General features: G+C 37.4%; 1 protein-coding gene across 1 annotated transcript in view; it reads left to right on the forward strand.

The window, feature by feature from the left end:
- Nucleotides 1-26074, forward strand: part of ADGRV1 (adhesion G protein-coupled receptor V1) — a gene marked incomplete at its 5' end in the record, with an annotated part of 423052 nt that overhangs the window by 258933 nt on the left and 138045 nt on the right. Inside the window, one exon of the mRNA XM_084880847.1 lies at nt 23183-23299. Coding sequence (XP_084736973.1) covers nt 23183-23299 — 117 coding nt within the window. The remainder of the gene's footprint in view (nt 1-23182; nt 23300-26074) is intronic.

Consider the following 26074-nt stretch of genomic DNA (forward strand, 5'->3'; position numbering starts at 1 on the left):
GGGGCGGGAGGTGACCCAGTGATCAGGGGAAGGCGATGCCCCATCACACCTCTGTTGCTCTCACTACCTGGCAGTGAAAGTCTAGGCTGGCTCTGGTTACCTGAGCCTCAGGAGGCCCTGGGAGGCTGGGCGGCCACCATCTGAGGTTTTCCTGTGCCTTGGGCTGGCTCTGGGTGGCTGGAGGGCTAAGGGGGACTTGGGAACTCCAGAGGCAGGCGTGTGGAGCAGCGGGGCCTGCCTGGGGGCGGATCCAGCCTTGCCATGAGCCTGTCACCCCAGCAGGGCTGAAGGGCCTGGGCACTGCCATCTTGTGGCTGTGGGCACTGCTATCTTTGAGGCCAGGGCAGTGAATTAGTGTATTCCCTCCTTATTGGCTGTGGGTGCCTCCATCTTTGCAACTGCATGAGGGTCAGTTAGCATATTCCCTCTTTGTTAGATAGGATATCTAACGGTCATCTCTCTTGAAGTAGTGTTTCCCAGAATGTGGCTTGAAGACCAAATTTATCAGAGTTACCTAGAATGCTTGTTGAAAATAAAGTTATTCCAGAATTTTAGAATTAGAATCTCCCATGATAAAGTCTGAAAGTCTGCCTTTGTGATTCATTTCTGAGGTTAGTCTTTTGATCCCCAGATTTTGTGATAAATACTCAAAATGGTAGAGAAATACAGTGGTTATGTCCTACAATATTCTTCCTAACAACTGTTTTAATTTTTTTCTGTAAACAAGATATTTTGGATTATGGATCCAATTTAGTTAGCAATTACTGGCTTGTTAAATTTAAAATTTTGTGTTTTTTTTCTAGCATCAGTTGTGGTGTTCTTTCTTGCATGTACACACATTCTATCTGTATCAAAATACATATCTACATCTATAAATTTTAAATTCTTTAATATAAACTTTGGGGAATCTTTATGATTTTTAAAAGTAACATCAATTGTACCTATAAAAATGTTCCTTTATTATATGCAATATTATTTATTTGTGCCTTTTTCCTTGATCAGCCTTTTTAATCTTTTACTTATTTTATTGATATTTTTAAAGAAAAAGAACTATGGTTTTGCTTAGTGCCACTATTTTTTCTAGTAAATATTTTATCCTGTTTTTATTATTTATTTTTTTCTACCTAATTTGTTTTTTAATCTTTATTTAGCTTTTGAATTGAATTCTTATTTTTGATCCTAAGGGGAGCGGGCCTAAGCCAAAGGTGGACATCCACCAAGGGGTCCCAGATTGGGAGAGGGCATGGGCCAGGCTGAGGGACCCTCTCCCCGTCCCCCCCCCCCACACACACACTCTGAGTGCATGAATTTTCATGCACCAGGCCTCTAGTTAATAATATTGGGTTAGATGTTCTTTCATCATTTAACCTAGTCTTTCTGTGCTACATTTGGGTGAGCTCCTCAGGATTCACTACCTTTTTGTTAATTCACTCTTGGGTTTTACTCTACAATTATTTCACTTATTGCGTCTTTTAATTTTTGCAACTGTGTTTTTAAATTTAAAAGTTTGTATTTTTTCATATTTACTTATTCTTTTTTCATTTCTGACTATGTATATCTTATAGACTCTTGTTCTTTTTATTGGTAGTTTTGTCTTTATTAATCTCTAGCCATTAGTATACTCTTTTAATATCTTTGCCAGATTGTTTTATGAAATTAATTTATAGACATATTATGTTAAAAGTGTTGATTTTCTTTATTGTATTTTAATTGAATTAGATGTACTCTTGTGGATTGAAATAATAGTTGGCAGGCTTATTTTGAGAGGCAAGTTTTTTGTTTTGTTTTGTTTTCTCCCTTTTCCTCTGTCCTTTCCTCTGTTTATCCACTTATCCTTATATAATAAAATTGCAATAGTTTCCACCCAGAATTTAGAGTGCCGTGGCTGGAATTCATAATATCAACATACTATTAGGGATGTGGTTAATCTAGTCTTGGAGTCAAATGGTGATGTGGCTCAGTTTCTGGTCAGGAGGCTGTATTTGAATTTTCTCTTACCGAGTCTTACAGCTCACAGTATGCCAATACAGGTAACAGATGGCAGAAACATCATCAGTCTTTTTCTTAGAAAGTTGAGGTGGGAGGGACCAACACATGCTACCCGCAGTCCCCTAGCATCAGTGAAACATTATAATTTCTCTTTACCATATAGGAATCTAAATTTACAATGTTTCTGCATGCTTCCATACCCATCGCTCAGCAAGAGCCTGGCTTCAGCCCCTGCCCAGCATTGATTTTTATTCCATTTCTGGTTCATAATAAGATTTTATTATATTTGACTCTAGCTACAATTTTCACTCCTTCCACTCTACCCTCCCCCCCCCTTTTTTTTGCTTCATTTTATTTGTTTTTATTTCATCATTCGTCTGTATTTAGAGTGGACATTCCTGTGTGAAATCATTGTGCATCTTTATGCAAATTATTGTGCAAATTATTGTATTTATCATTCATTAATTTTTAGTGTCAATTAGGGTAAAAGCAACTTTTCATTTACTAGCTTTCATTCCAGTTGTGGTGCTTATTGCTCTGAAAAATTCACTTTGATTAACTTGAAGCTACTCTTATTTAGATAGTCTCAACTTTAAAACTGTTATAATTTATTTAGAACACTTATAATTTATTTTCTGATAAATCAGAAGTACGAGAGTATGGTTTTTATTTAGGGAAATGGCAACAGTGAAGCTGGTCATGTTTTAGCATCCAAAGCAACATTCGTTTACTAAAGGCTTCCCACTGAACACTGCTGTTAAAGCAATCTGTGATCAACTCTGAATAATCTGTTATCCCTCAGCGAGAGCCTAGTCCCTAATCCCTTTCTCATAACAAATATTATATTGAGCACTTATTATATGCCAGGCACTGTTCTATGCACAACATATGGGTACATGACAGCAGGCAAATCATGAAATTCTTTATCTTCTTAGAGCCTACATTCCAAGAAGTAGAATGTAGGACACAAGGCATACTACCCATGTCTGTGTGCACATGCTTGTGTGTCTCTCTGTAGCTCCTATTCTACATCTAAGCATGTAGAAGACTAGCAGTTACTCCAATGCTATAGTTATGGACTTAATAAAATTATTTCAGGAGAAGGTTAACAATAGATTTGTGGTTTTACAAAAACCATAGTCAAATCTTCCAGCTTGGAAATCAAAGTTAAACCGAGGCAGTGAAAGAAAAGCATAGTGACAGTTTAAGCTTACATAACAGTCAAAGACAAGGTCTATTTTTCATAAGTTTCAAGATGTGGATTAGAGTTTCATTAATTAGGTAGCTGTGTAAGAAGTCACAATTAAAAGCAGTTGTAGGGTATTAGTTTGCATCGACATTCATTTTGTTCTGATTTGCTGCTGTGATTAATGAACTTTGGAGCAATGATGATTAGGTTAATTTGAGTTCATTATTCAAATACCAGGGCCTAACAGGTGGAACACTAAACTGAAGGTCAGAAATGTGGATTCCGTTCTAGGCTCACTGGTTACTTTCCATGCAATTTGAATTTCTTTCTTCCTTGTGGAGATACTGTATAGTAATGTTATCATGAATGAAATGCCCTAAACAACAAGTTCACAAACGTACATGTGGGGGGGAAAATGATAATAATTTAGAGAAAAATATCTCTTATGTTCACCTGGGAATTATATTTAGGATTGATAAACAACTTTTCTGTGCAAATTTAGATACTGTGTTCAACAGGTAGAAGAATCACATTTTATTTCATGCGATTTTAAGTAACTAGGATACCTAGCATTTGAGTAGTAATTTCCATGTGTTTAAGTGCTTTATCATTCTAATCTCATGTGATCCTTAGAAAAGCCCCATAAATTAGATCAGCTCTGTGTAGCTTCATGAAAAGCAGACCTTAATCTCTTCTCAGATAACTCAGGAGAGATTGGAGACATTTATCTTATTCTCCAGCACCAGTGCCATTTTAGAGTTTCCCATGCAGGTGGACATTCTCCCCTCCTTCAGCCTCCCCTCTCCTCCAGGCAGTTCCAGCAATAGCATATTGCCCAAGCATACAACTTGGTATTCTTCTCTTTCTGTGGCCTTTAAAATGCCATTGTTGACTCTTATTTTCTGTAAATAGCTCCCAGCATCTTTGCAGACTAGCAGAACTATTTCAGGGAAGGAATGTAAATCAGCAAAGAATCTACCACCCTCTCCTGACTGTCCTTTAAGGACTTGGATATACATCTGATTCTGTCTTATCCAAAATGAGTTGCTTTTATTTTATGACATACAGGAGTGTACTGGGTGTCCAGCCTAGTCCATGAAAGGAAAATAAAGTATTTGTGCCATACTCTAGTTTTCTCTAAGAACCCAAGATAACTCAAAAGGCGACGTGTAGTTGGCATTTACTCTGAATATGAGTCATCCATGATGTTGATGATGTTACTTCTATTCCAAGTTTTTCCTTTCTGGCAAAGGGACGATGCACAGGTGAGTTGGCTGAGTGTCAGTATAAGGCTCCATTTAATTGTAAATATATGCACTGGGGACAGACACTGGGATTTTGGATACACTGCCATGGCTGTGACTACAGTGAATTTGCTTCTGAGACAAAAATTCCTAAAGTAGAAGGGAACCATGTCAGGAGCTTGGAGGTAGGCCTCAGCCCATGGCCAGTGGTGTGTCTGGGCCTTGGACTCAGCTTCTGAAGTGGAGTCACAGACTCAACCCAATGGCCTTCAGGAGCCAGTCACATCGCAATCGAATGAAAACAAGGGTAAGGCAATGAGAAGAGGTGACACGGGGGTACGTGCCCTGCCTAAGGGCATTCACGCTCACATTATTAAAAACACTGTACTGGCCAAACAAAACAGAGGTGCAGGCTGGCATAGGTTCACTTTCGAGGGTGTGATACATGCTGTTCAGCCAAGTTCAGTTCCTGGGCTGGTTTAGCTTGGTAGATCCCATTAAGTTTGTCAGTTGTGTGTTAGCACCTAGGAGGATTCTAAAAACCTTCACGGAAAGAGTCAACCAGCCTGTCTGTCACATTGCCCACATCTTTTCTCTGCTCCTCTGCTTTTCTCCACAACACACTCCACACATACACTGTCTCGCTCAGGCCTAGAAATACAGAAGCCTGAGGCCAGAATTTTGCTCATAATTCAGTGTTTCAGTTCTCAAGGGAATCTGCCGTGAATATGAGGTGGCAGCTCTTTGGTGTGACTAAATCGTGTTAATTTTTATTTCATCAGAATGTAATACTTCTGTCCTTTTATTCCCTTTGAATTTTGGTAATGACATACTTATTCTGCAAACAAAAATTGATTTGGAATAGCTTTCCTTCCCACAGTATTGTTACAGAAGGAACATATTCAGTGTTCAAATAATTGAAAAACCAGTGCAATGCTTAAAATAATGTCACCATATCAGTGACATTTTCCAGTTTTTCTCTTTGTTGAATGACTCAGGATTGTTCTGTTTACTGTTCCTGTCTGTCCAGTGGGAAAAACAGAAGAAGTTAGGATATTCGAATGAACTTGGAGTCTTTTCAGATTCTTTATACAAATATTTCTGCAGAACTTCATAAACAGCAAACAGACAATTGTACGGAATCCTTATGATTAGCCAAGGGATAAAAGCTATTAAGCTGTCAGGCCCAGGAGAATTGATGAAGTACAAATATGATAGATAATAAACAGTAAGCAAGCTGTTATATTTGCTTTAGATTAATAATATCTTCTCAGATAATTAGGCCATTGATTGGTTAGTGAACGATATGCCATAATGTCTTTCAACTTGTGGGCTAATTGCACATGCCGAGTGGAAGCAAAATGCCAGGCTCTATTCTAACTCAAACAAAAGCCCAGAAGGAGAGCAAGGATGCTGCAGACTGGAGCCAGCTAGTTTGAGCCAGCACTAGTTAGTAATGAGGGAGAGAAGAGGTGGGACCCTCAGGGAGGAGGAGCACTCCAACGGCAGTTACAGTCAGCCAGTGCCTCATTTCTGAGGTTCACTGTCAAGGCCATTCAGAGGCTTATTTGAATGTGTGGTTCTGGGCATCATGTTCTTACAAACCTCTTATTCTTCTGTGACAGAAACACAGAAATAGCTAATTGTGCTACCGCAGAGCTTTCTGCATACCCCACCCCCACTCCCCATGGGATTTGCCCCCCTTCCTTTAGAGTAAGATGTTAATGCTGGTAAAATAGCATCCTTGGTTTTGAACATTTTTCTAAGAAAAAAAATAAACACAAAATATAAACAAAACCTGTTTCTGGAGAATTTCTCAGGATCATGCCAAGTAAAAGCACTTCTTTTAAATATTGTAAGCACGTGTCATTATTAAGAGCAAATAGAACTTCAAAATGGTTCTACTTACAACATTGTAGAATGTGCATCCGGGATGCCCATTTGCTCTAAATCAACAGAGACAGGAAATCACTTATAGCCCTGAGTGAGGATTAAAGTCACAAAAGATTTCCTTAAGTAAAGGAAATTAATTTGATATTAAATAATCAGTCCTGTGAAAATTTATACTATAAATAGCCATTGCTAAAAATGAGAATGACCTTCAGGAATGAGTTACATTGGTGGGCAGGAGGATAGATGTGAAGCTTCTGGTGTGTTTCAAATTCATCATTCAAATCAGTTCTGTTTCATTAATTGGGGGTTTTACTACCACCAGGCAGCAATCCAAAGCCATTTATAACCTGCTAGATGGTTTTTATTCTAGGAGTCACTGCCAGCCTGGTCTCCCCTGAAAACATAGGGAGTGAAGACAGAACTGGAAGAACTTTCTATCAGATGCACAGATATCCTCTCCTGCAGAACAGGGATAGTCTAAATTCAGGTGCATAAGAAATAAGACCTGTGGCTAAGTTACTATTGCATGTTGACATTTTGTTTAGCAGAAGCCATCCGGAATTTTTAAAATACATTTTTATGTTTTAATTACAGTTAATGTCCAATATTAATTAGTTTTAGGTGTGACCAGACATCCATATAACTTACACAGTGATCACTTCGACAAATCTAGCCCTCATCTAACAGCACACATAATTTATTACAATATTATTGGCTATATTCCTCATGCTATACCCCACATTCCCATGACTATTTGGTAACTACCAATTTTACTTCTTAATTCCTTATTCCTTTTCACCCAGCCCCCCACCTTTCCTCCCCTCTGACAACCATCAAAATGTTCTCTATGTCTGTGAGTTTGTTTGTCTTGTTTGTTTGTGTTTTAGATTATATATATAAGTGAAGTCATATGATATTTGTCTTTCTCCGTCTGACTTACTTCATTTAGCATAATGCCCTCAAGGTCCATCCATGTTGTTGAAAATAGCAGGATTTTATTATTATTTTTTATGGCTGAGTAATACATTGAATTTTTATGCCACTTCTTTATCCATTCATCTATTGATGGACATTTAGGTTGCTTCCATATCTTGGTTATTGTAAATAAAGCCACAATGAACACATGAATGCGTACCACATGTCTTTGCAAATTAGTATTTGGCTTTCTTTGTATAAATATGCAGGAGTGGAATTGCTGGGTCCTTCTTTGTCTTCTGTTATAGCCATTGTTTTAAAGGCTATTTTGTCTAGTGTAAGTATTGCTAGTCCAACTTATTTGTTTGTCTCCATTTTCATGAAATATCTTTGCCCACCTCTTTATTTTCAGTCTGTGTGAGTCTCTTGTAGGCAGCATATGTCAGGGTCTTGTTTTCTTATCCATTCAGCCACCCTATGTTTTTTTCATTGGAGCATTTAATCCAGGGGTCCTCAAACTTTTTAAAGTGGGGGCCAGATCACGGTCCCTCAGAGAGCTGGAGGGCCGGACTATATGAACTACTAATTCCTACTGTAACACCTCGGCTGCGCTCACTGCCCAAAAAACCTGGCGGGCAGGATCAGACTCCTCTGCGGGCCGCATGTGGCCCGCGGGCCGTAGTTTGAAGACCCCTGATTTAATCCTTTTTTGTTGTTATTGTTAATCCTCACCCAAGAATATTTTTCCATAGATATTCAGGGAGGGTGGAAGGGAGAGAGGGAGGGAAAGAGAGAGGGAAAGAGGCAGAGACAGAGAGAAAAACATCAATGTGAGAGAGAAACATTGATTTCTTATGTGCGCAGACTGGGGATTGAACCTGAAACTCAGGTATATGTCCTAACCTGGAATCAAATCCTTCCTGGCCTAATGACCTCAGACAAATTGAAATGAAAATTTTCAACTGGAACATGTGGTGTTCACCTGGGCAGAATGGTTCCCAGGATCTTTGTCTGGCAGAGTTAAGAATAAATCCACTGATGGAAGTTGTCATAGCAAAAGTGGAAATTTATTAAAGAACTAGAGGTCCGGTGCATGAAAATTCATTCACTGAATGGGTGGTCCCTCAGCCCAGCATGCCCCCTCTCACAGTCCAGGAGCCCTCAGGGGCAGGAGGCAACCTGGCGATCAGGGGAAGGTGATTCCCCATCACACCTCTGCTACTGCCACTGCTGGCAGTGCACGCCACAGCTGGCCCTGGTTACCACAGCCGGGCCACCCCTGGGTGGCTTGGGGGCTGAAGGAGTTGGGGGACTCCGGAGGCAGGCACTCCGGCAGGACTGAGGGGACTGGGTGCCACCGTCTTGTGGCTGTGGGCGCCGCCATCTTTGAGGGTGTGGCAGTCAATTAGCATATTTCCTCCTTATTGGCTGTAGGTGCTGTCATCCTTGAGGGCAAGACAGTCAACTAGCATATTCCCTCATTATTGGCGGTGGATGCCACCATCTTTGAGGATGGGGCAGTCAATTAGCATATTCCCTCTTTATTAGATAGGACAAGTACAGACTCCCACATGGGGAGAGGGAAAGAATCCCACCGAGTCTCTGTTTCCATGGTTTATAAACTCTATAGATCTCTGTGCCTTGATATCCCCTCTGATTGGTCATTATTTCCTTGGACTGGTTACTATGGTAACTCCTGAGCTCAAAAGTAGAATTGCACATGGGGTGTGTGAGGTTTTTTCCTCCCCTCCTCACTTGTTTTTTTTATATCCTTTGAATGAGGAGTTGCCTTCCTTTATTTTGTAAATATAGACCTTCTGCTGTTTCCAGCTCCCTCATTCTACAGAAATGAACCTGTTTCAGATTTTCAGCTCCCCTATTCTATGGAGATATATCTTCTTCTACTCTGCAGCCCTGTGCTTCTTCCATGGTCCCTTAATTACTAAAATTTCCTAAACCTGTCTTTTTCACCTTTAAAAATTCCTGTTTCAAAATCATACAGCTTCTTGAATTTGACAAGCTCTTCTCTATTCTGGGACTGTGGCACATCCTGTGTTTCCTTAGCCTACAAAACCTCTCTTCTCACATTTACCTGACTATCATTTTCAGAGGTCTCCCATGACCTTCCCATTTAATGTAGAGCCTGTATTCATTTCCAAGGGCTGCTGTAACAAAGCACTACACCTGGGCAGCTTAAAAATTTTGAAATGTATTCTTTCACAGTTCTGGAGGCTAGGTGTCTGAATTAAGGTATCAGAGGGGCTGTGATCCCTCTAGACTCATCACCCTTCCTTGTCTCTCCATAGTTTTTGGTGGTTACCCACAATCCTTGGTGATCCTTGGCTTTCTGAGGCATCACTCCAATCTCTGCCTCCTCCATCATCACATGACTCTTTTTCTTGTATGTATGTATATGTTTCTCCACATGGCCTTCTTATAAGAGTAACTGTTATTCGATTTAGGGACCACCCTACACTAGTATGACCATATCTAAACCAATTACATCTGCACAAATCCTATTTCCAAATAAAGTCAACTTCTGAGATTCTAGGTGGACATGAATTCTGGGGTGACAATATTCAAAGCTGTACAAGTCTCTTGTTGAATTCTCTCCTTCTTTGTACTGACCATATTTGTAGTTGTCTAATGACTTGTTGGTTTACCTTCCTGTCATGAAAATCTGATAAAGCAAGCTGCAGTTCGATGGTAATGCTGATAAAGCTGTGCTATTTGTCATTATTAAAGTAGGAATTTTCTCTTAAGATTAAGGTTGAGCTCATCCTGTGTGGCTCAGTGATTGAACATCAACCTATGAATCAGGAGGTCACGGTTCAGTTCCTGGTCAGGGCATATGCTTGGGTTTCGGGCTCTGTCCTCAGTAAAGGGCATACAAGAGGTAGTCTCAATGATTCTCTCTCATCATGTCTGTCTGTCTGTCTCTCTCTCTCTCTCTCTCTCTCTCTCTCTCTCTCTCTCTCTCTCTCTCTCTCTCCCTTCTCTGAAATCAATAAAAAATATATTTAAAAAAATATTGAGGCTGATATTTCTACACAGACTTAAAATTAATGAAGATTCTCTATGGATATCCCAAACTCCATTATATCAAGATTGATACTTGCCAGTCTACATTGAACCTTTAAAGATGACCCCTCTCTGTTTTAAGTGCTGCTGTCTTTACTGCCCAGATAGTGCTTTCATTTCTGCTGCTCCCACGTCCACCTCCATCTGTTTTCTCTCTGCCATTCTTTCCGTTTTGGCCACTTCTCCAGGCAATTTTCACTGTAGCTCAAAACAGCTGACTGTTTATAGACATCATTAGGCAGTTGGCATGCTTTTTTCCTTCTGATCAGACAGTCATGATCTACCATTTACTATCTCTACGCCCTTTTACTTCCATCGCTGCTTTCTGGTCAAGGTTGGTACATTTGTGTTAAGTTTCATTTGTGATTGAAGTGGGGCCATGAGAAAGGTTGGGCTGTGTTTGAATGGTGGGTGCTTTGAAGTTTGGAGCATTCTGGACACTTGAAGTTGCCAGAGGCTGATCTGTAGATATACAACATATGTAATATGATCAAAGTACAATTCAGCTTTCACGAGTTCTTGTCTTATCCCAAAGAGTATTTTATGACCCACATTTTCTCTTTTGGGACATGAACTCGGATTAGCTGCCTGTGTAGATAATGATAGGAAACTACCAAATTATCCCCTCAAATTTCTACCATTTAGATACAGAAGTGAGCTTTTATGCAGATCTTAACCTGTTTGTGTTGATTGACCCTGTTATCTTTTGCATAGCCCTCTTTTACTTTATTTCTTATATCCTGCTGAATTACCTATAGTGGGAATTTTTCATTTTTAAAACTTAAAATAGAGGCATTTGATTATCTGTTGACTACTGTTGTTACCCATTTTATCAGTTCAAGAACATAAGTTTTAGTGTTAGCATAAAATATATTCAAAAATAAAACCTATTCATTGAAAAAAATAGTTTTAACCATTTGTGAAAGTCGCCAGCTTTGAGAAGTAATATGCAACATTGGTATTAACAAAAACAGTTTTTTTAAAAATATATATTTTATTGATTTTTTACAGAGAGGAAGGGAGATGGATAGAGAGCCTGAAACATCAATGAGAGGAAAACATTGATCAGGTGCCTCCTGCACACCCTCTATGGGGGATGTGCCCATAACCAAGGCACATGCCCTTGACTGGAATCGAATGTGGGACCTTTCAGTCTGCAGGCCGATGCTCTATCCACTGAATCAAACCAGTTTGGCACAGAAATAGTCTTGAAAACATGTGGCAAATCTCATTCTGTCTCCACATTCAAAGAATTAATGGCAACCCTTACCTGAATTCAGCACCTTTCGTGAAACAGTATAAAGGCATCAGGCAATAGCAAAAAGAGAATTGAGTTAGTGGTCAGATAAGCCTAACCCAAGTCGGTTAGTAGTAAGACCTCTGAGTTTCTTTTTTCTTAGCTGTCACACAGGGATAATAATCTTAAAGGGCTGTTTTAAAAATTAAAGTGAAATAACCTATCTACAGAAGCCGCAGAAAACATACCACACCTTACAAACTCAATAAATTTTAATTACTTCCCTCTTTGTTTGGGTCAAAACATTGTCCAATATACCCACAATACTCAATATTTTAGGACAGTTCTAGCATTCATATGCCCACTTCTATAATTCCAGGAGTACTGGATCATCTTGGAAGATCTAGTTTATTTTTAGCACAATTAGTTTTTGGTTTTGTTTTAATTGACTTTCTCAGATAATGAAGACTCTTGACAATTCATAAACATCCTCATGTTTCCACTTCAACAACAAAATTAAAACAGTTCAAAATGATCAAAATCGAGAAACTGTGATATCATTTATATCACAGAATTCTCTATTTCTTTAAGTAGAATTTTATTGACTTCTCAATTATTTCCCAATTGAAAATAAATTTAGTCTTCAGTTGCTAGTTTTTTGTCAGCTTATCCAGTTTCATGCAAATAATTATACCTATCTGAACAAATTACCCATGCTTACTTTGTGACCGATACTTAAAACAAAAATTTACATTTATTAATATTTTTAATCTTCACAAAAACCCTGTAAGCTAGATACTATATCTATCATCTTTATTTGAGACAAGATAAAAGGCACAGAAAAGTAATTTTCCAAAATTCAGACAACTAATTAGGAATAAAGCCAAAATGTAAATTAAGCATTTTGGCTCAGAGCTGAAGATCTTCATCACTAATCTATATTATTAGTTTTGTTTATTTCATGAGGTGTCTGGGCTATTTGAAAAGTTGAGTCTCTCAAACCCCTTTATTTTAAATATCTTTGGTAGGCTCCGGCTGGGAAGTTCACTTGGTTTGAGTGTCCCCATATGCTAAGGTTGTGATTCAATCTCCAGTCAGGGTACATACAAGATTCAATCAATGAATGCACAAACAAGTGAGCAATGAATCAATGTTTCTCTCTCACTCTCTAAAATCAATTTTAAAAGTACTTGCAGATTCTTATGACAACTCTAAGATAAAATCTGCATTTGTAGCCTGAGTTTCTTCCAAAGATCTTATGAAATACTAAAATATGCTTGCCCAATTTCTACAATTCTGTCACTTTCCTTCATTCCATTATGCAGTGAGCTTTGTTTATAGTGTCCAGAGCACAGCCTCATTGGATGAGTAGTTCAGTGCATAAATTTAGTCACACCCACATACTCTTTTGATTTGAATAGAATGTCTGTTGTCAATTTTTGTTTTCATTATAGGTTTATAATGTGTGATGAAAGAACTCAGCTTACTTATACTGAGCTTCTCAAGTTCTCTATAGGCAATGGATCAGTCCTTTAATCCTTATGGGCTGGCTAATTAGATTATATAAACTGCCATACCTCAAATGGCCTTCACTCTGGATTCTGGAGTCACATGCTCTGTATGTATGTCCCTCATCAGTATTGATTCAATCATGCCATTTTTCAGATAGCCTGTTTTTGTTGCTCACAACCTTTGCTACCAGGGAATCGAATGACCTCTGTGAAATTACAGATAAAGTCAGTGCAACTTGCCCCGCTGTTAATTAATAACAATTTAAGTGAAAAGTTTAAAAAGTTGCATATAAAAAATGTAGCTATTTGATTGGATTTGAAGTTAAAGATATGATTTGAAACTAATTAGCTATGAAAATACTAGTAATGTGTACTTTTCCTTTATAATAGTTGTAACATAATTTTCTTGAATAGTTCTAAAAGGGGAAATGGACAGCCCTAGTGAGTTTGGCTCAGAGGAGAGCAGTTTGGCCTGTGGACTGAAGAGTCTCAGGTTCGAGTCCAGTCAAGGGCACATGCCTGGACTGCTGGCTCAATCACCAGTAGGGGGCAGGCAGGAGGCAGCCAATCAATGATTCTCTCTCATCATTGATGCTTCTATCTCTCCTTCTCCCTTCCTCTCTGAAATCAATAAAAAATTAAAAAAATAAAAATAAAAATAAAATAAAAGGGGAACAGTGCAAAGAATAACATAACAGAGAAAGAGTATAGTAATGGTTGTAGGAAATTTACTGCATTTTTTTATTTGTTAAAAATCTAGATAAAAGATAAAAGCTTCTTCTTAAAAACATAGAAATGTGTTTAATTTTTAAAATGTCAATGAAGTTTTGGCTATGCTCATTTAATTTTCACTCTGCCAAAAGAGTGTTCAAATAATTATCAATAGTAATTAAAATGTACTAAATGTACTTTTTATAATTTAGCAAATAGTGAGGTAAGTAATTTTTAAGCTGAAGTTAATTTTTAATAACAGAGTTTTATCAGGTATCTGTGTATTACATAAAACATAGGGCTTCTTTTCTAAACTTTGCAAAAGTATTACTAAACCTGTTTTCTCCTGTAAAATGAAGGCATTGATCTGTAAATTGCATGGGTTATTTAGGGATAAGATGAAATAGTATTCTGTAGGGCATTTAGCATGATACCTGGCACATAATAAGCATTCATTAAATTGTAATTATTATTATTATTACTGATAAAAATAAGTTAATACCTCTTTGGCTATGTACCAGATGTAAAGTACCAGTCTTGGTGCATAGGTCTGTTTTTCAGAGAGAAAATTACTGTTTAAAAACATTTGGTGGGGGAGTAATTTCTACTATTATCTTTTATAAGACCTTTTAAATTGTCTGTGGGTATCCGATATCACAAGCAATCTACTTTACCAAAGATGAGCTAGAAAAAAAATTGAGATGTGTATTGACATGAGGTTTAGGTTTCTTTTAAGTGATAATTGACAACTTTTGATTGACTTCTTTTAAGTGATATACTAAAACAAATAATATGTACGCATGTGTGATCTAAGTGGACACTCCCAATCTCCACCTGCTTCTGACTCTGATTAATAGCTACCGATTTACTTACTGGTGTATGTTTATATATTTTAGTTGTTAGATGTAGTGAGATAGCAACATGCTTAATGTTCTGACAGTAACATAGAGCATAAGTAGGAGATATGTGCCCTGTGTTACAACAGCGGGCACAAGGATGCACCAAGCACAGGACATTTACAGAATGAGTCTTTGAGAACTGTAAATATGTTGATTTTGTACTGTATTTTTACTATGGCAACTATAAAAATGTAATAATGATAAAAAAAAAAAACCTGTTCAGACTGGTTTCTAACATTCAGTAGTTGCCAAAAACTATTGCCTGAAGCCCTAACACATCTCCCTGCCACACCTAAGACATTCAGAGGTATATTTAGTTTAGCAATTAGGGGTCTTCAGTTTCATAAATTATATGATAGCTGAAGGAAGTATAAAATTGTTTAAGATGGAGGGGGGGAAGTGAGGAGGCAAGGAGGGAGTAAGAAGGAAAGAAGAGAGAGAGAGATAAATATGAGCAGAACATATTCCTTGATATGAAGACCATAGGAGGGCTATCCAAAAATATTTAAAGTCTTCTAACCAATGGTGGGGTTAAGGGAGGATAGCTGTGTGAACTTGGTGAGAATAGTTATAATGTTTAGTAAGATGTTTTTAATAATAGTTTAATAATTTTGAAAATCAAAGTTTAGTATTTACAGAATATATCTGACACTTAAACATTCTTTTAAGGGATAGGATAAAAAATGCCAGTGAAAAAGATGCTATCCCAGAAAAAGAAAAGTGGTGAACATATTATGTGATTGCAAAGTCATGAAGAAAAGATACAGTAAATTAAGTATGGCGTTATTACAAGTGCCTTGTTTGTAGGAATGTGCTCTAAGTAATACCTAGTAAGCAGATATTTAAGTAGGAAAAAATTGATAGCCTTTCCTTAGAGTTATTTTTTTTATTTCTGGTGTCTACTCTATTGCATAAGGAATTACAGATGATCACTAAGTTGTATTGATGTTTTATGTGTAATTCTTTCTCAAAGGTCTTCAGATAATTTTAAGTGATTCTTAAAGTAATTTTAAAAGTTGCATAGCTAATGCTAATAAAGGTTAAGTCTCACCTCCGAATGCATTAGTGTCATGGAAATGTCATTACACTTGTGAATACCATGATCATTGGCCATGACACAGTGGTCTTTGCATCAGCAGCTTGCGAAGCTGTCTTTTTCTTTAGCATCAGCTTAATGTTATGCACTATTTTCTGTTGAAAGGGATTTTGCATATGTAAATGATGTATATTTAGCAGAAATATCTAGAGCTCAGCATATTGTGATTTTTTTTTAGTAAATTGAAATAGTTTTCTTTTGTCTTTGGAACTTACATTTAAAATAACTGGTGAGCTAATTTTGAAAGAAGAGGGTATAAAACTTTCCGAGGTCAAGAGAAACTAAGTGGATTAGAAAATGTTAGCTACAAAAATGTTAGCTACAAACTATTTTAAGTTACATAAAAATACTGTTTATGTATCATTTAGATGCAAGTACATTTTAGTTCAGGACAGAGCACCAAAATAGTAAATATTTTGATTAAAGAAAAATATAGAACACTAATAACAAGGTCCAAATGGTATTACATATCTTCTACATTCTGCTTCAAGCCAAGGTGAAATAACAGGAACCAGGTTTGCCCTCAATTCTGAAACAAATGAAAAATGGAAAAATGTATAAAACAATAATTTTCAATAGACTGTACATCAGGCAGTGAAGGACAGGGATCCTTGTGGTATAAACAAGGTGAGCTTAACAATTACCCTGGAATACTGCCTCATAAGCTTTTTCCAGGTTCTGGCACAAGACTCTGTAGATGGAGCCCAGCAGACTAACAGAACTGAGGAGACAAGGTGAGAGTCTGAGAAAACCAAGGTGGCTGGAGTTTGTAGGACAGAGTACTAGAAAGGAGAAAACTCCAGAGGGCTCTCAGTATTCAGCTGAGTGCTGATTGGCCCACGTGTGTTTAGGAAAGTACTCAAGGCCAGAGAAAGAATCACCCAAAAGGATAAAAGAATGCAATGCTGGTGCTTACATGGAGCCAATAATACTGTCTGTCCCCATTAGTTAGACTGAAAAATCTCAAGAATCACAAACAAGGAAGAACTTTCCTCAGTACTAGGGAATAATTGGCCTGAGCACTGTAGTTCTGCCTAATAAATCTTAACAGCAAGAATTAAAAAGATCAAACTGCTTCCAAGGGCATCCTGAAAAGCTCAATAATATTTATATGAATACAAATATCCAACACCCAAAGAAGTAAAATCAAAATGTCTGATATTATTGAAAAAAATGATATGACAAAAAGCAAAAAGTAAGAAAATTTGGCATAAATAGAAGAGTACATCAATAAATCAACTAATACTGAACTTTTACAGATGTTAGAACTGGCAGACAAGGACACTAATACATTTATTATATCTGAATTCCATGTGTTCAAACAGTTAAGTAGAATCATGGAAATTATTAAAATGCACTAAATCAAATTTTTAGAAATCAAAGTTCTACTTTGTGAGATGAAAAATACACTGGATGGGATTAATAGCAGATTAGAAATAGCAGGAGAAAAAATAAGAAATGTGAAAATACAGCAATATAAATTATTTAAAATGAAAATCAAAGGTGTTGGCATGGTTGGTTTCATTTTGAGGCTTCTGTCCTTGCTTTATAGATGTCTATCTTCTCCCTTTGTCTTCACTTGGCCTTTTTACTGTGTGAGTGGATATTTCTATCCAAAATTTCCTTTTAAGAACACTGGTCATATAAAGACCTCATTATAACTTACTAGTAATTACCTCTCTAATAATCTAATTTTTTAAATACAATTACATTCTGAGGTACTAGAAGTCAGAATTTCAACATATGAATTTTGGAAGGGACACAGTTAGTCCATAAAAATATTTAATAGAAAAAATCTAAATGTTTTCCCCTAAGACCAGAAACAAGGCAAGGGTGTTCATTTTCAACACCTCTTTTCAATATTGTGCGTGTGTATATACTATATCTACATTTATCTACCTACCTACCGGGGGAGATTGGGCCTAAGCCGACAGTCAGACATCCCTCTTGCAGTCCAGGACACCTTGCTCCTTATCGCCCACCTGCAGCAGAGGCAGGAGAGGCTCCTGCCACCGCTGCTGCTCTGGCCAGCTGTGAGCTGGCTGAGCAGCGCTCTCCTATGGGAGTACATTGACCACTAGGGAGCAGCTCCTTCATTGAGCGTCTGCCCCCTGGTGGTCAGAGCAGGTCATAGCAACTGGTCATACTGCTGTTCAGTTGATTTGCATATTATGTAGGATAAATAAAAGATCCTTTATTCAGAGATGGCATAAATGTTTTCTACAAAAGAGCTACTCAAACTATTAAGTGTGTTTTGTAAGTGTACAGGATACAAGAGAAATAGCCAAAAATCGAATATATTTCTATATACTTGCAATGAACAATCAAAAATTAAAATTTAATGAAATATCAGTTACAATAACAGTGAAAATATAAATACTTAGGTATATATTTTTTAGTATCTGAAAGATTTATACATAGACAACTACAAAACACACCTAAGAAAAATGGGAAAAACCTAAATAAATGGAAAGGTAAACTGTATTCATGAGATAGATATAAGAATTAATATGTCAGTTCTCCTTAGACTGGGATTCAACACTGTCTCAGAAAAAAAAATCCAGCAGGCATTTGTTTGTTTGTTTGTTTGTTTTCCAGTGTAGAAATCAATTGCTTGATTCTAAAATTCATATGAAAATGTCAGTGACTTAAAGTAATCAAATCAAATTTGAAAAAGAACAATGAATTTGAGCCTAACACTATCTGTTTTAAAGAATTATGGCTACAATGATCAAGATGATGTGGTATTGATATAAACACATTTAGTAGAACTGATTAGAGAGTCCAGAAATTGATCCCCATCTATGTAGGCAAATACAATATATGTATTGTAATTTTAGGTAATTCAATAGAGAAAGGATAGTCTTTCCAATAGAAAAGATATTAGAAAAATTGGATATTCACATGCAAAACAAACAAAAGCTTTGGACCATAGTTTCATCATATTCAGAATAACTAAAAATCAATCAAAAACCTTATTTTTAAACCTGAAACTATAAAGCTTCTAGAAAAATATGTCAGTTTGGGTTTAGGTATGATTAGATATGATTCCAAAAGTATAATTTATAAGAGGTCAAAAAAGTATAATCCAACACAATTGGTTTTCATAGGTGTTAAGAAACTGTTTTTCTTCAAAAGACACTGTTAAAAAAATTAGGTCCTGGCAGGGTAGCTCAGTTGGTTAGAGTGTCAGCCCCGTATACCAAGTTTGTGGGTTCAATCCTCGGTCAGGGCACATATAAGCATCAACCAATGAATGTACAATAGTGGAACAACAAATTGATGTTTCTGTTTCCTCTCTCTCTCTCTCTCTCTCTCTCTCTCTCTCTCTCTCTCTCTCTCTCAAAAATAAAAGTAAATTAATTAAAAACAAAATTTTAAAAGAAAGAGAATTAGAAAACAAGCCACAGCTGGAAAAAAATGTTTGCAAATCAAATATCTGTTGAAAGACTTATATGATGAATATAAAACAAACTCATCAAACTCATTATTGGGTTGAAATGTAAAACAACCCAATTTTAAAAGTGAGCAAAATATTTAAAAGGGCATTTCTGCAAAAAAGAGATATGGATTGCAAATGAGCACATGAAAAAATTGTCAACATCATTACTGATTAGGTAAATGTAAATTAAAACCATCCTAAGGGACTACTGTGCACCTATTAGGCAGGTTAAAATCTTAAGAACTAACTCACCAAGGCTCATTTCTTCTACCTCTGTAACTTCTCAAATAAACTTTTGGTTGTTAAGAAAACAAAAACTAACTCACCATAGCAAGTTTTAGTGAGAATGTGGAGCAACTGGACACTCATGCATTACTAGTGAGACTGTAAAATGTTGCAAACATTATTTTGGAAAATAATGTATCCATTTTTTAAAAATAAATACATACCATATGATCCAGCCATTCCTCTCCTAGATATTTACTCAGTATAAATGAAAGCATATGTGCATACAAAGGCTTGAATATTCATGACAGTTTTATTTGTAAAAGTCAAAAATCAAATATCCATCCACAGGTGAAAGGATACCTAATTGGAATACTACTCAACAATAGAAAGAGGATGAACTAGTGACACATTATTCTGGATGACTCTCAAAATAATGATGACAAGTAAAATACACTAGAGAAAAAAAGAATTCATATGATTCCAATTACATAAAATTCTAGTGAATGCAAACTTATGTGTAGTGGTAGAAAACAGGTTGCTTGGGGATATGAGAAGCAGTGGTGCTGGAAGGTATTACAAAGATCATGAGGAAACTTTAGGGATGATATTGTGTTAATTATCTTGGTTGTGATGATGGTTTCACAGGTGTATATATGAGTCAAAACTTATTAGATCATATATTTTAAGTGCTATTTACTGTCTGTTACTCATACTTCAATAAAGTTGTTTTTTAATGTATCTTTATTGTTGAAAGTATTACAGATGTCCCCTCTTTTTTATTTTTAAAAAATGTTTTATTGATTTTTTTTACAGAGAGGAAGGGAGAGGTATAGAGAGTCAGAAACATTGTTAAGAAACATTGATCAGCTGCCTCCTGCTCACCCCGTACTGGGATATGCCCGGAACCAGGGTACATGCCCTTGACGAGAATCGAACCTGGGACCTTTCAGTCCACAGGCGGACGCTCTATCCACTGAGCCAAACCGGTTAGGGCTTGATGTCCCCTCCTTTTCCCCATTAATCTCCTCACCTCATTCATGCCCCTTCTACAGGCCTTCACCAAACTATTGTCTGTGTCCAGGGGTTATGCATATATGCATGAAAGTTGTTAGAGCTGTTTTGAACAACCCTATGCTTAGATCCATGATAGGGTCTATATGGATAGTCAATGTTTGCTGGGGTTTTTGTTGTTGTTGTTGTTGTTGTTGTTGTTGTTGTTTTTGTTTTTTAATGTATCTCAATAGCTGTAATAGAGAATAAGAATAAATGGTTGCCTTTAAAGAGTTGACAGTTTTCCACAAAATTACAGGTGATTTTATCTAAGAATTGGGGAGATTGAGGTTTATAGGAAAACCAATCCTTAGATTAATAAAATCCTGTTTTAAGAATTCAGACGAGGAAAGGGTTGTGTATGGTTGAAAGAATTAGCCATGTATTTATGACAGAGTTGACATTTCAAGTATGCCTTGAAAAATGGACATGATTTCAACAGAGGAAGATGAGCAACCAATTCTGGCTAGAAAAAAAAGAAAGAAGAGAACAAAGCAGAGTTGATAGATGATGGAACATGTTTTAGGGAATAGCAATGGAGTTAAAGCATTTCTGTTTCCTCTTTGGGATATTTCTTGACTTCACAAGCAGGAATAATCAATCTTGACTCTGTGTTTTCTGATCATTTAATCCATATCTGTCACATTTTATTGCATCATATGTGTCTGGCTTTATCCTTGGGCACTCTCCTTTTAGAAAGGACAACATTTGGCTCATTATAGTAAATGTTCAATAGTAAATGCTATGCCACTTTTAAAAAATAGGAAAGTCTGGTATTATGATTAGAGTAGACAGGTGGATTTGAACTGATCCTATAAAAACAGAGAAGGTTTTGGGTAAGATGGCGAGTACGTCATAGGCAGAGGAGTGAGAATGTCCATGGTAAAGAGTGCGGGGTGGAGCAAGGGGAGCATATATATATTCAGGGCTACTGAGAATTGAACCAGACCTTAAGAATGGAATTCAGGAACACAATTTTAAGTAATAACCTATACTAATTTGACTCAAATAATAAGTATTGAAAATAATAATAATTATTTAAATTATTATGTCACATATAAATAATTTCATAAGATGCTTAAAACTAGGGACATTCAAATTACAACTTGTATTTCATTATTATTTTAAACTAGAGGCCTGGTGCACGGATTCGTGCTCAGGTGGGGTCGCTCAGCCTGGCCTGCGTCCTCTTGCAATATGGGACCCTCATGGGGATGTAGCAATACTGAAGTGGCAGGCGGCTGGGGAGGAGCCCCAGCCAGGGCTGGACACAGCTTCACCGCCTCTCATCCTGGCCCCGCTGCACCTACCACCCCAATGCAAGCACTGCAGTGGAGGCAGGAGAGGCTCCCGCCACTGCAGCTATGCTCGCCAGCTGTGAGCCCAGCTTCTGGCTGAGCGGTTCTCCCACTGTGAGAGTGCACTGACCACCAGGGGGCAGCTCCTGCATTGAGCGTCTGCCCTGTGGTGGTCAGTGTGTGTCATAGCGACTGGTCAACTGGTTGTTCAGGTCGTTTGGTCATAGTGGTCGCTTAGGCTTTTATAGAGAGAGATAGCAAACTGTTCGGGTTATTTAGAACAAAACTGTCAAGTAACTTCAGCACAGTCCATGTTTTAGAATCTGAACTAGAGAGACTACATTTATTGTAGGTATGCTTTTAAAGATTTTATGGAAACAGATGCCACTTTGCAAAAAGAAAACATAAAACAGTACAATTATTTCTTTGGGTCGGGGGAGGGGGAGGTGTGCTGAATCTCACAGTTCTGTGCTTCCAAGGTTTTTTAAGGCATGGTCTTGGTGCTTTGCATTAGTGAATGTGTTCAGTGAATACTTGTGGAATTTAGGAGGGTTAAATTTATGACTTAAACTGTGTTACAACTCAGAAGCTAGAAGCTAAAATTGAGAAAAATCTAAACATGTTTTTATAATAAACTAATCATTCAAAAGCTATCTGCGGTATGATCTGGAAAGACAAATTTGTTGATTTTATTTTTTCAGGGAACTCATTTGGACATGATAAGTAAGCAAATTATAGAGCATCTTAGATGGTGATATATTCTATTTTCAAAAAAGAAAATAAAAGTAAGAGTGGGGGAATCACATGTGTTAGAAGGAAAGACAGTGTAATTTTAGTGTGGTCAAGAGAGGCCTGGTTGCGAAGGTTACTTTGAACAAAGGCTTGAGGGCAGCTGACATAAAATCCCCAGGATTAGAGTAATCATAGCATTAGAAATTTAAATTTAAATTTTCCCATTTTGTCATGGATGTTACTTCTCAGCAAGAGGCTGCCAGTGAGGTGTAAAGTCAGCTTTTGCTTCTTTCTGTTCTTTCCCATTAGTTTTGACTTAACAAGGAATGGTATTTCTGCTTTGTTTTCTCTCTTATACTTATCTAAAACACATGTATTTCATGGGATTTGTGTTCATCAATAATTAGAACAAGTTTTACTTTGAGACTTTCCTCTTGGCGGTCTAAGGCAACATGTAACATAATTTCATAGAATCCATTGTTTTTTAGAAATATAAAAATCCATGTACGACCAGTTTTAGAAGATTCTTAGTCACCTCGGTTTGGGCAACAAATCAACTTATTGTATGAGTCATGGAATCATAAATCAGATAAGAAAGCAGTTTACTTTCTTAATATTCTTGATGGATTTTAGCCTGATTTAAAATAAAAGTATTTGTTTCTTACAGATCGTGTTTCTGGCATCTGCATATGCAAGTCCCCAGCTCACAGAGGAGAGCTGTTCGGCCCTGGCTGCCGTCACGCATTACCTGTATCTTTGCCAGTTCAGCTGGATGCTCATTCAGGTTGGTGCCTCATTTCCTCACTTCCACTCCCACCCGCACCCTTTCAACTCCCTAATGAATCTGGGTGGGGCGACCTTAGCTGATAGTCTTTATATTGAAATGGAAGTAATTTCATCACTGAATCCCCAGGAGATTAATGCAAGAAAACCTTGTACATGATACAGCAAAAGAGAGCATAGTAAATTTGAGGAAATGAAAGGAACTCCAGTAAGGTTGAAACTAAGGGTGTGGTAGAAAAAGAGGCTTTTGATGTGGGCTTCTCAGGCATGGGGAGAAAGTTGAACTTTCTTTGTAGAGGAAGTCATAGAGTTATTTAAAGCAAGGGAGTGACATGATAAGATTAGCATTTTAGGAAGATTTCCCTGTTATTGGTGAATTGGCAACAGGGGAGAGTTGATGGGAGGCCCTAGCTGATTTGCTCAATGAATAGACCACATATGTCAAACACAAGGCCCTCGGGCCAAATCCAGCCCGCCAGGCCTTGCAATGTGGCCCGCACCGCGCTGTCATCACTGCACTCCGCTGTCAGTTTATGACATTGTCAGTTTATGACTGTTCAGTAAACCATTCGGCCCGCGATTTAGGCTGGATTTTAGATTTTGGCCCCTTCTCTGATTGAGTTCGACATCCCTAGAATAGAGCATTGGCCTGCAGACTGAAGGGTCCCTGGTTTGATTCCAGTCAAGGGCACATGCCCCGGGTGGCAGGCTGGATCGATCCCCAGTAGGGGGTGTGCAGGAGGCAGCTGATCAATGATTCTCTCTCATCATTGATGTTTCTGTCTCTCTCTCCCTCGCCCTTCCTCTTTGAAATCAATAAATATATATTTTTAAAAATAGTTGACCTGAGGGCAAATCAAGTAGCATTAGATATAGGTGTATCCAGCATAGAGAAGAACACGGTTCTTGGACCAGAGAGGTAGCAGAAGAAGCTGAGGGAAGTAATCAGCTTTTGAAGTGGCTTTTTTCTTTCTTTTTTTTTTTTTTTTTTTAAGTAGAAATATAGGGGGTAGAGATTGGTTATGAAGCCTGAAGAAGGTGGAACAAAGATAATGATCACTGGAGACTGGGGGAAAGATGATGAGGTGTTATGTTTCTGTGGGGGTGAGGGGACATGCTCAGTGAGAAAGTTCCTGTGCCATCGCCAGTGGGAACTTTGAGAGAAGTGACATAGACAGGGCTAAATCTTCCAACTGAGACCCTTGGTATAGAAATACATTAGCAAATTGTTGACTTAAAGTTGGAAAATGGAGCCATTGTTATGGAAGAGATCACTTTAGGATAGAGTATAAATTGAAGGCCTGGGGAGTCTTAACAAGTAGTTGTTAGGTAGAGATTTGAACTCTCTCTCTCTTTTTTTTTTGCCTAAAATCCCAAATTCTGTCTCTGTTGTCTTATGCTGATTTGCTTGATAAAAGAGGTTAATGTGAGAATTGGATCCACTTCAGCAGAGTTAATGTCACTAATGGCACAACTAAAATGCTGCCTTTGATAATGATTTCTACATAATGGTATTTTAAATCTTTCATGTGGTAGAAATAGTTTCATGTGAGTTTCTGAGTTTGTATGAGAACTAGTGTATATAAACAGATGTATTTGGGCACTTGCATATTCATTTTTTTTTGTTGAGTAAGAGGGATGTGGGATTTCCACTGTATAGCAATATTTTAAGAAAATGAGGTGGTATTTTTATGAGAGAATAACAGACAGACTCAGGAAGGGATATTTTCCTAGGTTTGATATAGTTGCTGTGCTGAATTGGAGCCCTGCATTTGGGGTTGAATTCTGGCATAGCCACTATCTTGGTAACATTAACCAAGTTATTGATTCTAAGTTTTGGTTCTAAATCTGCATATGGGGGATAATAATGCCTATCTCATAGAATTTTTGTTTTATAGTGTTTTGAGCAACTCTAATTATGGAAAGTTTGTAGTGGTCTCTAAATTTTCCAAAAAATTAAAAAAGTAAGAATAGCCCAGCCAGCGGGGCTCAGTGGTTGAGTGTTGACCTATGAACCAGGAGGTCATGGTTCGATTCCTGGCCAGGGCACATTCTTGGGTTGTGTGCTCAATCCCCAGTGTGGGGCTAGTAGGAAGCACTCAGTCAAAGATTCTCTCTCATCACTGATGTTTCTATCTCCCTCTCCCTGAAATTAATAAAAAATGTATTTTAAAACTAGATAAATAAAAATGTAAAAATAAATCTAACTCATTTAACATAAAACTTAAATATTTGCTGAAATTAAAATAACCTTTGCTAGATTATGTTCTTACAAAATTCTTTAGGAGTTTAAGATGAACTTTTTATGTGTGTCCTGTGCATGTTGTTACTTATCTGCCTGGACTGAGGTCCCCAGTGGTTTGCTGAAGGTCTTTGCCCATGTCCTTGACCTTTTCCATTTTTTTCATGAGTGATTCTAATGAAAATACAGGAAACCATCTTATCAGGTAGGAGCTGATACAGAGTGGAAAACATAGCTAAAAGAGAGGGCTGTCTGCCTCAAAAATGCATGTAGAACCAATATAGAGAAACCTTACTAAGACTGATTGAAAACTAGAAAGGATGAGACATAATCTGATGCAGGTTAATGTAAACCGTTTGAAATTTTAATTTAACACAAATTCAGCCACCAAATGTGTAACTGGATTGCTTAAAAAATGTAAAACAACTACAGCTAACTACAAAAATAACACAGGCCCGAGTTACATTAACAACAGTATGGCGACAGCTGTGGTTGCATTGTGATCTACGATGTGCAGATTATGTTGGGACCCTT

This window comes from Pipistrellus hanaki (assembly GCF_964339955.1).
Source record: "Pipistrellus hanaki genome assembly, chromosome: 4".
Lineage (NCBI taxonomy): Eukaryota > Metazoa > Chordata > Mammalia > Chiroptera > Vespertilionidae > Pipistrellus > Pipistrellus hanaki.